The sequence below is a fragment of the Microsporum canis genome, genomic scaffold, assembly GCF_000151145.1.
Source record: "Microsporum canis CBS 113480 supercont1.3 genomic scaffold, whole genome shotgun sequence".
In the NCBI taxonomy this organism is placed as follows: domain Eukaryota; kingdom Fungi; phylum Ascomycota; class Eurotiomycetes; order Onygenales; family Arthrodermataceae; genus Microsporum; species Microsporum canis.
Genome location: NW_003299167.1, coordinates 1,131,007 through 1,143,895, shown reverse-complemented (window position 1 = coordinate 1,143,895; position 12,889 = coordinate 1,131,007). Strand labels below are relative to the sequence as shown.

General features: G+C 46.8%; 7 protein-coding genes across 7 annotated transcripts; 4 read left to right on the top strand and 3 right to left on the bottom strand.

Moving 5' to 3' along the window:
- Positions 1–20: 20 nt before the first annotated feature.
- Positions 21–3,449, top strand: MCYG_03278 (cell division control protein 4; the record flags this gene model as incomplete). The annotated part of the gene is made up of 3 exons (XM_002847726.1): positions 21–422; positions 492–3,191; positions 3,315–3,449. The coding sequence occupies 3 exons, from the start codon at positions 21–23 to the stop codon at positions 3,447–3,449; spliced, it is 3,237 nt and encodes a 1,078-aa protein (XP_002847772.1).
- A 798-nt stretch (positions 3,450–4,247) lies between these two features.
- On the bottom strand, positions 4,248–5,488 carry MCYG_03277 (GTPase EngB; the record flags this gene model as incomplete). The annotated part of the gene is made up of 3 exons (XM_002847725.1): positions 4,248–4,644; positions 4,710–5,337; positions 5,386–5,488. The coding sequence occupies 3 exons, from the start codon at positions 5,486–5,488 to the stop codon at positions 4,248–4,250; spliced, it is 1,128 nt and encodes a 375-aa protein (XP_002847771.1).
- Positions 5,489–5,581: 93 nt separating this feature from the next.
- Positions 5,582–6,207, top strand: MCYG_03276 (AP-3 complex subunit sigma; the record flags this gene model as incomplete). Its single annotated transcript, XM_002847724.1, has 2 exons — positions 5,582–5,599; positions 5,716–6,207. 2 exons carry the CDS (start codon positions 5,582–5,584, stop codon positions 6,205–6,207), a joined length of 510 nt encoding a protein of 169 aa, XP_002847770.1.
- A 1,083-nt stretch (positions 6,208–7,290) lies between these two features.
- MCYG_03275 (conserved hypothetical protein) lies at positions 7,291–8,131 on the top strand (the record flags this gene model as incomplete). Its single annotated transcript, XM_002847723.1, has 3 exons — positions 7,291–7,803; positions 7,867–8,048; positions 8,101–8,131. 3 exons carry the CDS (start codon positions 7,291–7,293, stop codon positions 8,129–8,131), a joined length of 726 nt encoding a protein of 241 aa, XP_002847769.1.
- Positions 8,132–8,455: 324 nt separating this feature from the next.
- Positions 8,456–8,932, bottom strand: MCYG_03274 (uncharacterized protein; the record flags this gene model as incomplete). The annotated part of the gene is made up of 1 exon (XM_002847722.1): positions 8,456–8,932. The coding sequence occupies one exon, from the start codon at positions 8,930–8,932 to the stop codon at positions 8,456–8,458; it is 477 nt and encodes a 158-aa protein (XP_002847768.1).
- A 1,281-nt stretch (positions 8,933–10,213) lies between these two features.
- On the bottom strand, positions 10,214–11,879 carry MCYG_03273 (uncharacterized protein; the record flags this gene model as incomplete). Its single annotated transcript, XM_002847721.1, has 2 exons — positions 10,214–10,440; positions 10,496–11,879. The coding sequence occupies 2 exons, from the start codon at positions 11,877–11,879 to the stop codon at positions 10,214–10,216; spliced, it is 1,611 nt and encodes a 536-aa protein (XP_002847767.1).
- Positions 11,880–12,335: 456 nt separating this feature from the next.
- Positions 12,336–12,644, top strand: MCYG_03272 (uncharacterized protein; the record flags this gene model as incomplete). The annotated part of the gene is made up of 1 exon (XM_002847720.1): positions 12,336–12,644. One exon carries the CDS (start codon positions 12,336–12,338, stop codon positions 12,642–12,644), a length of 309 nt encoding a protein of 102 aa, XP_002847766.1.
- Between the last annotated feature and the right edge of the window lie 245 nt (positions 12,645–12,889).

Sequence of the window (12,889 nt, the reverse complement as noted above, 5' to 3'; positions counted from 1 at the left end):
ACAACTCGATAACGACCAGCATGTCTCCACTCTCTGGGAAAACCACGCGGAAACCCGCCAACCCGCCAACAAACGATGCCGAATCGTTACAGGATCCTACCGTCTCGTCCAGTTTCAACGCGGTATCAGAAGAAGATGCAGCTCATAAGTCAGACGACTGTGTATCTTCAAGTGGTACTATAGGCCAGTTTTCGTTTGCTCCGGCCACCCAGACAACCGTCGTGACGACCACGACGACTACGACGACCAAGTTTCCGCCATTTGTGATGAGACCTCCTCGGTTTGCTGGACAGCTGGACCCAAAGGTCTATCCCCTAGCTTCCATGCCGACCCCAGCACCGCTTCGAGATATCCGCTTTATCCTAAATGGAAAATCGGTTATTTTTCGAGAAGCCGACGATGTTTCTGGCATCCTGAGTAAAGTAAGTCTTATCGAGCCTCTAGTAGGTAAAAGTAAAAATAATACTACGGCTACTGACGTGTCCAAATAGTTCAACGAGCAGCAGGAAACTTTGAGATCGTCTGGAGCAATTCATTCAATGCTTCGCAATTCACCAGAAAACAACCCAACAGGTGCCACGAATTCTAAACTTCTAGTTCGAAGTCAACCCTCGAGATCATCAGACATACAGCCACGACCTCCTTTTCCGCAGTCACGCCCTACCTCTAATTCTACCAAACAGCCACACTCAACCACCCATTCTACCTCTGAAGAACAAGCACAACAAGCCGGCCCTGTACAACCGGCTTTACCACGACGCTATGAATTACCCCAGCGAGATGTAGGCCTAGCAACCCCAGAAACAGAAAATACAGGCTTCTTACTTTGTAATAAGGGTAAACGAAATCAACGAGCCCGCTCAATGCTAGGAAAGCAATACCCAGAAGAGCCGCCTAGTGTCGACCGTCAGCAGCCAAATGTTTCTGGAATAGTCAGCCCTCTGGTACCTTCAGATAAGGAGAGCAATGGAGATAGCTGTGGAGATGGTTTAGAAAGATCTCCACTTCTGGAGAAACAGAATAATATGACTACTGCCCAGGCCGCGGGTCGCTCTGGAAATACACAGCCAAATAACGATTCAACGGATTGCAACTTACGAAAGACTACGAAAATGAAGTTACAGATGAAATCGCGACGTAACAAACAAACGTTACTTGGATTAGAGCCCTCCAATTCACAAAATATGTGTCTGCCAAGCCCCAGCCTCTCGCCAATAGCCCTTATGAATGCGCAACAATTGGAAGAAGCCTCAGACTCCATAGAAGATAGGGATGCAGATTCTAGCCTAGACGAGCTGCCGAAACCTAGTAGTAGAGGAAGTCGCGCGAAAAAGGCTAAGAAGATAATGGACTACAGCAAGAGGATTGCTGCTAGGGGTCGAGTGCCATTGTCGCCCAATTCGTCATTGCTGGATATGCCTAACATGTTAAGTTCCTTCGAATCGATACCGGATGAACTCAAGTCATACATGATGTATCAGTTTCTCCGCAGATGCCCGAAATCGACACTTCACCTTGTCGCAAATGTTGTCAACCCCGCGTTAAAATGCGACTTCCTATCTAACCTACCATTAGAGCTTGGTCTAAATATTGTGAAATATCTTGATGTGAAATCAATGTGTCGTGCCTCTCAGGTCTGCCGAAAATGGAGGCATATCATCAATTCCGACGAAAAGACATGGAAGGCACACTTCGTTGCTGATGGGTTTGTCCTCCCCGCTGGGGAATTACAGCAAGCTATCGAACAAGGCTGGGGATGGCAGTTTTCTATGTCACCTAGTGATGGCGAAAAGGACCTCCGTGCCCAATCTTTCAAGTCGTCTGATAGTGAATATTCCTCGTCAAGTGCATGGAATCCTGATGTGACAGACTCCAAGCTAGCAACTCTCCCAACGCCGTTTTCTCCATCACCTCGCCGACTGAAGCGCAAGGCCACGACCCATTTGAACGGTAGAAGAGCTACCAAACGTGCAGAAACAGTTCTCCCATCACCAGTGGATGATAAGGCCACTCCATGGTTGCAGCAACAACTTACTGCAAGTGAGAACCCGTTCATTGCTGCTAATGCAGCCGCTATGGCTCTGCCGTACCCCGATTTTGGGTTGCCTTCCTTGAAGAGTCTACATCTCTATAAGACTCTTTATCAAAGGCATTATTCCATAAAGCATAACTGGATGCGAGAAGATGCTAAACCGTTACACCTCGCATTTCGCGCCCACGATCGCCATGTCGTTACCTGTTTGCAGTTTGATACAGATAAAATCTTGACTGGAAGTGACGACACAAACATCAACGTGTATAACACCAAGACTGGGGCTCTACAATCAACACTCCAGGGACATGAGGGTGGTGTCTGGGCATTAGAATATTATGGTAACACTCTTGTTTCAGGTTCGACAGATAGGTCCGTTCGAGTCTGGGATATCAAGGCAGCAAAATGCACACAAATTTTCCATGGGCATACATCTACAGTCAGGTGCTTGCAAATTCTATTACCTGTTGAGGTTGGAACGCTTCCGGATGGCACCCCAGAGATGATGCCCAAGGAACCGTTGATTATCACCGGGTCACGCGACTCCACCCTTCGAGTTTGGAGACTCCCAAAACCCGATGATCCAACGTATTTTCAGGCTGGGCCTGCGCAGGATGATGGTGCTTGCCCTTACTTCATTAGAGTGATGGTAGGGCACACACATTCAGTCCGGGCCATTGCTGCACATGGCGATACCCTCGTTAGTGGAAGTTATGACTGCACAGTTAGGGTTTGGAAAATATCCACAGGTGAGGCTGTTCATTGCCTACAAGGCCATAGTTTCAAAGTCTACAGTGTAGTTCTAGATCATCAGAGAAACCGCTGTATCAGCGGCTCGATGGATCATATGGTTAAAATTTGGTCTCTTGACACCGGGGCCGTTCTCTATAACCTGGAAGGGCACACGTCTCTTGTTGGGCTTCTCGACTTGAATGCCGGGCGTCTCGTCTCGGCCGCAGCAGACTATACCCTTCGAATTTGGGACCCTGAAAATGGCCAGTGTAAGAACACGTTAACCGCACATACGAATGCCATAACTTGCTTCCAGCACGATTCCCAGAAAGTTATTTCCGGCTCTGACAGGACACTGAAAATGTGGAACGTGAGAACTGGGGAGTGTTTGAAGGACCTTCTCACTGATCTCAGCGGCGTCTGGCAGGTCAGGTTTAACGATAGACGATGCGTTGCAGCAGTGCAGCGGAATCGTCTTACATATATTGAGGTCCGACAATAGCAACATTTCACCCTAAAATTTTATCTAATGACTAACGAGTTGATACAGGTCCTTGATTTCGGTGCATACCGTGATGGCACGCCCCCTCATAAACTTGGCCAGCGAATAGTGGTTGATCAAAATGGCGAAGAAATTAACGACGATCCCAAACCTCCTGTTGACGAGGAAGCATCAGATGCCTAGACCAGCACATAAGCTAGCCACAATAAACGGCTGATCACCTAAGGGTAGCCGGCTCTTGCAACACAATCACACACATGCTCACACCATTATCCCTGATCATTCAATGATTTATTAGACACATCATCATCTCCCTCTCCCCAAATACACATTCAATTCCATGGTACATCGCATAGCGTGGACGATCTGCATATTATGTTCTTTGCTGACAGTTTCGCATACTCGGATATTGCTATTTTTTTCATCGGTGATGATGGAGTTTACCTTGCTTTCGCCCAACCGGAGATTGGTAAGGCTGCTCTTATGTTACTCATGGGGAGGGATTAATTGCTCTTTTTTTATGTTTCACAATGTCGTCTACATACCCCTTTGCGCTTTACTCTTTTCTTTTTTCTTGAGCCCTACGCTCTCATATGCCCCTGTACGAGTATTCTACTATCTTCTGATGTCTACCTTACGCTTTAGTCCTTGAGTTAGCGTCCTAGCTTTCAGATGGGTTTTAACTATAATGTCCGTTTTGTTTCTTGTATGTTAGAATTCCAGCAGAAATATTATTCAAGATTTCAAACGCATATCTTTAAGATAACCAGTTGTAGACAAACAATACTCTTCATCATGGCCTCAAACTAGCTCCTATACTCGTTCCCCCGCCAATGAACTGCCTAAACATATGAACACAAACGAAACTACGGGAATAAGCCACTAAGTAATATGGCAGCAATGCCAGAGGCTAGCTAGCATGCGAATTTAGCAATTTAGCACCTTCTAGCAACCTTTGAGCGCCTGCTTCCAAGCCTTCTTTCACTGGGGATCGTTAATTTGAGATGGCTGGTGACCAAACCCAGCAGCCTGTAGAATAGCCCACTTCAATACGTCGCTACCAAGAGGAGCCTTATTATGACCTTCTCCGATACGTATCTTGTTACTGCAAGCCAAAATATCGCCCAGAGGTGGAATGCCGTCATCTCGAGTCGGCGTCACCTCCTTTCTTATTTGTTCGACAACATCACGGAACTGCCTAAGGCAAGCAGTGTGATGAGCCTTGTGGTTCCCTACCCTACCTTCAGTTATAAAGCCATCTGCTTTACTAACGATAATTTGGTGAGGGATAGTAAACTCCCGAAGTATAGAAAGAACCTCTTTATCAGAGTTTTTAACGCCGGCTTTGCACTCGATTATAAGAAACACCCTTCTGAGCCTGTCCAGGTTGATAGGGTTAGATATTCCAGAATAACTCTCAAAAATGGGGTGGTGCATACGTACTGCTTTCTTTTACTTAGATATTTCATCAGCTCATGGCCCCATTCCGGTCTACTGGCCTTGCCATAGCCTGGTGAGTCAATTATATTAATTTTTGATTCGCCGCCTTTCTTCCCTCCGACTGCAAATGCATTCATAGTTTGTGTCCGGCCAGGCGTAGCTGAAGTGTAGCAAATATTTTCCCCAACTAACATGTTGATTACGGAGCTCTTGCCAACATTAGACCGGCCCATGAACACCACCTCTGGGGTATCTGATTCAGGAATCTTGCGGAACAGGTTCGTAGTCCAAAGATGAATAGGAGAATGCCTTGATTTGGCAAAGAACCGCCTCGCGTACTCTAGTTGTTCAGGTACTGGAATTGTGGTGTCCCTGTAGGAACAATAATCTGCAGGTTGAAGTTTTGATCTCCAACTAGGCTCCTTGCCTGGAGGTAAGGCTCCTTCTTTAGCTATAGACGCGCCATTATTGAGCGTACTAGGCTTCAAGTTAGCTCCCGTATGCCCTTTTGGTAGCTCCGGGAGTATAGGATTGAGAAGACGTCTGGAAATGCTGCCGAGTGTAGGGCGTGTAGCCATTATCCGGTGGGATAGTTCATGGATCGGAGGAAATTCGCATGTGAGGGTCGACACTGAAGCAGTTAGCACAGATAGTATATTAAAAGGCACAATATACTAACCTGATGGTTTCAATGTTAGTCTTGAAGAATCGTTTTGAAGCTCTTCTTCTCTTGGGATGCTTATCATGAGGACAAACATGACAAACATCCGACGCCAAGCCATGACGATAAGACTTGCGATAAACGCAGTTGAACATCGCAACAACTTGAGAGGAGAGAATACATTCCAAGAACCTAGGAAGACATCGGCTCAAATATGATCAACGCAGTGCTTGTATTCAATAACAGTGGCCAACCGAGGCTGACAAAGTTTTATACTCAACTGGCACGTAGTAATATCTCTGGAGGAGGGCATCGTGAAATCACAGCTAACATGAGGATAACTACCAGGATACCCAAACACAGCAGTCTCTCATCTCACAGATATATACGCTTGTCTCTCAGCGCCCAGCATCTGCTTGCAATTTTCTCCCGCTACCCCCGTTGCTCTCACAAGGCGCAAGCACCAGCTCCTCCGGCAGCCATTCTGATGCTCCCACACAAATAACATACCGAACCTACGCTACACTTTCTTTTATCTTGATATCTACCTCAACAGAGTCTCCTCTCGCCCTGATCGACTTGATCCAAGTATTCGTCGAAGCCCTGGACCGTCTCTTTGAGAATGTCTGCGAGCTAGATCTTATCTTTGGGTATGAAACGATGCATGCGGTCCTGGGAGAGATGATTGTTGGCGGAGTAGTGATAGAAACGAATCTCGAGCGGATAGTCCAAGGAGCCAGAGCACTAGAAGGACCACGAGGGAAAAGAAAGGCCGTTGAAAGTGCCAGTTCCGCTATTGGGCGGTCCGGAATTCCCGGCTTAGGGGTTCCTTGGAGATGAGGCATTTTCGCAGTTTTTAACGAACGTTTGGCTGAATATCGGTATTGGCGAACTATAATGGTACTCTTTTGAGCAGGGACTCCGTGGGCTGTATGATTGATATATCAAAGTCCACTGCTAGGAATAACCACCCCATTTCACGGATGAGTTGCTCCGGTCATGGGGTTGTGACTTTGGATGTGGATGGTTCGATTTCTATATCATGACTTAGGGAAGCAATGCCTCAAGGCCGCTCTCCCGCTGTTCTAGGCCCGCATCCCTTATGACATGGAAGGCCTCGCCATACAGGTCTATATCACAGCTGTCATTAGCGCAGGTCATACGTTGAAGCATACCTTGAATATTTTTCATCATTCTTCTGCGTACACCCGAGGTTGTGTGTATATACCCGGCACATGGCCAATATGCATATGTTTGGCAGGTTTTCCAGGCCATCTATCAGTTGATTGTGCACACCTACGGGATTTAACATGTCCAACACAGCTATTCAGCATTTTGCCCGCCAACACAGCTATCCAACATTTCATGTAGTGTCTTGTGCCCCCATAACTAAGAACGAGCTCCAAGCTTCTTCATAATAGAAGCCATTCACGAGTGGGTTTTACCATGCTTTGATATTGGACGACCCATCAAATTCCGTCCTAGGCAACTATCCAAAAGAATAACGCGAACTTTTTTGTCTTGTACAAGGTGAAGCCGCCAGCTTGCCGCTTATATCTGTCCATATCTCCATCGTAATACTGAGGCCGAATCGTGGGCGGTGTTATATTCATCATAAGTAATCCAAGCCTGTAATACGAGAGCATATGAACTAGACTTTCTCATATATTGTTCGCACATGCTGAAGAAGGAAGATGCACTCCGGCCGGCGACGGGATTCAAATCCGGGCATTAGGATGGTTCACGAGAATAGCCCTAATGTATAACTTTCAAGGTAACAAGGTCATTTTAGAAGCAAGAACGGGTATCCACGTTGAAGTCATAGATCTTATTGAATATAAAACCCGGCTACTTCCCTTCCCTTGAGCAGTGCCACCTTCATCTTCGCTACCCTCTTTCCAGTCAGGACAAACAACAAACAACATGAAGTTCACCCACCTCATTTGCTATATTTTCCTCTCTCTCAATGGTGTGCAGGCCGCTACCCTGAACGGGCCTTGCATAAGCAGCGACGGTATGCCTGGGGTCTGCATGTCTGCCCTCTCCTGTGCTGAAGCCGGCGGAAACCCCATCTCCGACGCCTGTCCTGGACTCCCCCAGGGCATACAATGTTGTACAAAGACTCCATGTGGCAGTGGCGGTGATTGCCGGTTTATAGCGGACTGCTCTAGTGGGAACATTCAACCCGGCCTTTGCCCCGGGCCTTCAAACTTCCAGTGCTGCATGCCTGAATCTGGTGGATGTACATTCCCCCCACCAAAGATTCCAGCCGTTGGAAAATGCAAGCAAACGGCCGTGGATGGCGCAAAGATGATCGTAAAAGCCCACCCTGGTTTTGTCAGAGAGGTCTTCTGCATCCGAGATTGCCCTTGCCCCAGTAAAAGCGACCATTGCTGTGGCCTTGCAACCGACATGATGTGCACAACTAAGGCTGGTGTAAGTTTTCCTTTCCCCCGGTTTATATGGAGAATGGCAAGAAGTTAATATGACGTTCCAAAGAAACGGGATAGAGACTTCTTTGGCCGTTTAATGGCCGAGTGGGTTATGTACAATCGAAAGGCCCTCAACCTGAAGTATGTCATCTGGGGACAAAGGATTTGGAACCCATCCATAGACTCCGAATGCCCATGGACTCTATGGAGGCCTATGGAGGATCGTGGATCCATCACCCAGAACCACTGGTAAGTGTTCTCTAAGACGGTCAGTCGGATGCCTTGCTAATGTTGTGCTTAGGGACCATGTTCATGTCAGCTACAACGGCTAGATGAATGTCTAACGGAAGTTGTGGAGAAGCAGAATTGTAGACTTTGGACGGAGAGATAAAGCATATTATGTCCCTCCAGATACCTTGCACACCAATAGAAAGCTTAGTGTATTTGGTTAAGGCTGATATGTTACAGCCCGCGGTTCTTATAGATAGGCCTTCGAAGCCCACTTCACTCAGTAGTCTGATATCTAGTCCTAAGGTCTGCGAATAGAAGGCTGATAATATTAAGGTCCGATCTTTGGTTAGTCGGGACCATGTCCACTAAATGTGTTAATACCTATTGTTGATCTTGAGATCACACAATGAATCTTAAAGACCCTATCATCCTTTGTAGGCAAGAACAACATTCTGGTGCATTGTCGAGCTTCTGTGGCTGGTCCTATGTTGCTGACCTGCAAGGCCAATGAGAATGGCGAGTTTGCTGTGCTGATGGAGGCTTGGATCCAGCTTCGATCGCTTAGCTGAGTTAGTAGACTTGGGATTCTTGGCAGAACGTCTAGTGGAGAGGCGCTTGACCTCCTGGCAAATAGATGGGCTCCAGGATAACACGTCTAGGAAGCTGATGTCGAGCTTAGCATGCTCGAGTATGTCTCGTACTGAAATAGGCTTGTCCTCCACACCATCTTCTCTTATTAGGGCTGCAATAGGTCTAGTGATGCCGCTCCTAGGCATACTAGGACCCCCTTCATTGGAGTCTACCTCCCACGTCAGCGAGCGGACGGAAGGAACTTGGTACTGGTTCACGTCCAAAGCTGGGTCAATCATATGATGCTCCTCGAAGCCTTTTTCCAAGCCCATCAGCCAAGCCCATCAGGGCAGTCACTCCAGCCTCTTCCACCATCCATTCTTGGGCAGCATCCGTCAACAAGATTTTGATAGCTGTTAGATGGTCTGCAGGAGGAACTGCTGGCGGTTGCAGGGTATTGTCTATGGTGGGATGAAGCTCCCCTTTTCTTATCTCCAGAGAACTGGTCGCAGAGACGGAACCCTGGAAGACGATCGAACATTCTCTTCCCCACACTCCTGATTACCCCATGCATGCTCTGTGGCTCTCCAAATGTTTATCCTTCACCGTTATAATGTTTTGCTCACTGATGAGCTATAGTAGGAGATGGCGAGTGCGCGATAGCGAGGCTGGGTTCGTGAGCTGAGGTCCGTCTAGCCTGCGTTGGTGTCGTAGAGACATTGGCGTTTAAAGGGTAAAATGAGGGCTATATCTGAGCCTTGAAAAGTTCACGCTCAAGCTATTATATCTCCATCAAAGGGAAATATTCGGCGCGAACGCTCCATGTCGACGAGATACTGTACGTTGGATGTAATTGAAACGTTGGAAGCTCTTGGAAGAACCTCCTGGCTTGAGGGCGCTAGACCACCGCCATGAGTCGTGTGTCCAAGGGATCGTACAGAAACGGTTGGCTATCCAGGAGTATCTGAATGTATGAGGGGGGATATGAATGATCAAAACAATATACCAACCACGGGCATAGTATCGGAATATATACTTATGAAAGGGTGGAAATAAACACCATTAGATAAGAACTTAGCATAGCACGCGAGTTAACGTCATAGAGTTAAAGTTTAGTACCCCGCCGTGGAATATAAAAAGAAAATGGAGGGGGTAAAAAGAGAGAGACCGTTCCAAACAAGTCTTTTACGATGGCAGAGCCTCTTCCGAGTGAGCATACCCTCCCAGACGTAGGAGATGAATATGAAAAGCTGGGAAAATGGCTTTCTGAAAGTACTACAAAGTTTGAATGCAAGCAAGGGATGAACGAGTGTGTCGACGCATGTCTTAATACTAAAATTACGCCACTTTTTCGCAAATTGGTCTGTTTAATCGCCTTTTCTATATATTTTCTATCTACTAAGTTCTTTAGGGCTTCGAAAGAAACCCAGACTACCGAATATTCCATATTAATAAGAATATTTTCCTTCGACTTCCAGAGGAGCGTTATCCTTACGATACAATTGCTCTCGGAGAGGAAAAAAATATCAACGGAACAATTTCATATAAGGTAGCTGGCGCGAGCGTTCAAGTAAAAATTGGAAAATTCTTTCAAGTGACAACACACGCCTACTTTACGCCAGATTGGTATTGTCTAATAATTCCGAAGTCTCCAAAGAGCGCCTAAACTCGTCCAACGCATTTAGCCAATTGAAGTCAGAGGGCCAGGAATAACCTAAATCGTCATAAGGAGGGACGTCGTTGGCAGGAGGGACGTCGTTGGAGGGAGTGGCGTCGTTAGAGGGAGGGATGTCGTTAGAGGGAGGGATTTCGTTGGAAGGGTTTACATTCCCATAGTTGTCTTAAAACACTTTAGTAGATAATCTTTTTCCTTAAATTTTGTGTTATAGACTTACTCTGTTCTGTTCCTCCGGGGAGCTCGTCTGGCCTTACATTAGAGAGGTCGCCGGTATTTTCTCTAACTATATCCTCCCGCTCAGGGGATTGATGGGGATATTCTGTAGTATAGCTAGTGGAAGAGCTGTGCTCGGAGAGCCCGTCTACTTCCCCATCTCCGCTATCTCGCCGCCTTTGCCGTGGACCTTGGTCTTCGTAACCACTATCTCCTGGATAGGGTCGCTTGCGCTGCTGAAGCGGTAAAACATCAATCTGTGCGTCTGGGACATGTGTAGCTGGATCGTCATGCGGTGGAATCGGCGACACAGAACTAGTGCCCCGGTGTTCAAAGTCACCTCTTAATCTCTCGAACCAAGGTGATAGGGACTTGATTCTATCAATGATAGATGTCTTTTTGGATAATGTTTTAATAACGTTAGGGTATTTGTCTAAAGTCAGTAACTCAAACGCTGGAAGAGAAACTAGAACGGCTAGGATTCCTTCTGCGACGTCTGTTTTAGCCACCCTTTGGAACGGCTGGTCCGCCCGCCGCTGCTGGCTAAACTGGAAGAGCTCCATGAAGGCCAACTTGCGCAAGCCCTGTTTTGTTCCCCCTACAACCACATCTACATTAGTAGAATAATGTATCTTCCAATATTGAGTAATCCTTCCGCTTTTCTTGGGCACTTTGGATAAGCGGGAGCACAACTCATCTATCCTAGAATACCCTATCGTATGCTCCCAAGTGGAAAAGCACGAGGCACATGAGAGCTGAGCAAGCCCCGATAGGAATCTTTCAAGCTTGCTGGCCTTACTACCGTTAACAATCCTCAAGAAATATATTCGTTTATCAACACATTTCTGTTCTTGTTTCAGTAGCATCGAATTTAGGTCTGGGAAGTTCTTCAAAAACTTGTCAAGTTGTATTAAAGCTTTCTCTATTTTAACAAGCCAGTCGATCTCAGGGTTTTTCTTTGTAGTCGATGAAAACTCCGCTGGCTTTGGGCTCGCAGCCGATGAGCATTCTGCTGGATTTAGGTTTGTGGTCGATGAACACTCCGTTGGCTTTGGGCTCGCAGTTGATGAGCTTTCCACTGGCTTCGGGCTCGTAGTCGATGAGCTTTCTGCTGGCGGTGGTTGAGTGGGAACATTTGAGGAACTCAAGGGGGTCAAGGAGGCAGGGCAGGGTATAGGCCTGCTAGAGTTGCTATTCGATGGTACAAAGTAACGCCTGTTCTCTATACTATCCACTGCGGCCTCTAAATCATTGCGAATCGATGAGAAAGCTGCCTCAACTGATTTCCAGGTATCCAAATTGCTCAAGGCGGAGAGTGATTCTAGAGAGGCAGTGGAAAGAACTTGCAGAGCGTGTAGTAGCTCGGGAGAATGCGAGGATCGAGACATTATTGCGAGTCATTGCGTATAAGACAGAAAAGAGGAAACAGGCTCGTCTTAAGCCTAAAGACAACTACAACAGGCCGAGCATACATAGTTTACTTAAAACCTAAAGACAATCATGCATAATCGAGGGTGGATACTTTGTTGGAGAATCTTCAACAAAGTATCCACCCATCCCGTTACTTAAAACCTAAACATATGATCAATACGTTGGATCGAAATGGTTACGCTGTTGGAGATTCTGCAAGAAACTGCACTAGGTTCGTGGCGTATTGTTAGAATTGGGAAACTCCCAAATTCAAGGCAAAACGGCACTCCCTGCTAGTCAGCCAGCGTCCTACTCGTCAAGTGCTCCAGGGGTTAATATATAGTGAGCTCACCGTCCCGAAATGCATGCTGCCTACCTGATGGTTCGCAATTCCCCATCCATCTCCACATTATGATTATCTCCTGGTTGAAACAATGCTGGGGGACGAGGCTGAAGGAGCCCACCCTTCCGTTACCCGGGTAGGCCTTGCTCTCCCCGTTGGATATGTTCCACACGAGCTAACTAATGGTCACAGCCCTGATGGGGATTACATTGATGCGTATAATGTAAAGCGCGTTATACAAATTTGTGCAGTTGATCGTGACAGCGCTCTAATCAAGGTCCAGACCCCACATGGCGAAAAGGTTGGGAGCTGCTCTCTCGAAGAGTTGCGACGGATGCCAGGAGTGGGAACTGCAAAGAATGGAATAAATATCCCCCCTGATTATAAAGCCTTGATCTAACACGACGGAGCTTATAGGTATTTCAGATCTTCTCCTATAACCTTATATGGATAGCTAACTTGCTGCTTAGTCGAGAGCCCATATGTGATTCCGAAACTGTTGGTTTTTGTCCAGGGTTACGAAGGGGATGTTACTATGTTTGGGCTGTGGGTGGTTACTGTTCTGTAACTTTTGTTCTGCTTTTAAGATATCATTTTCCTCATGTTGGTAGAGGCACAGCATATAAAGCTTGGTTAATGTCTACC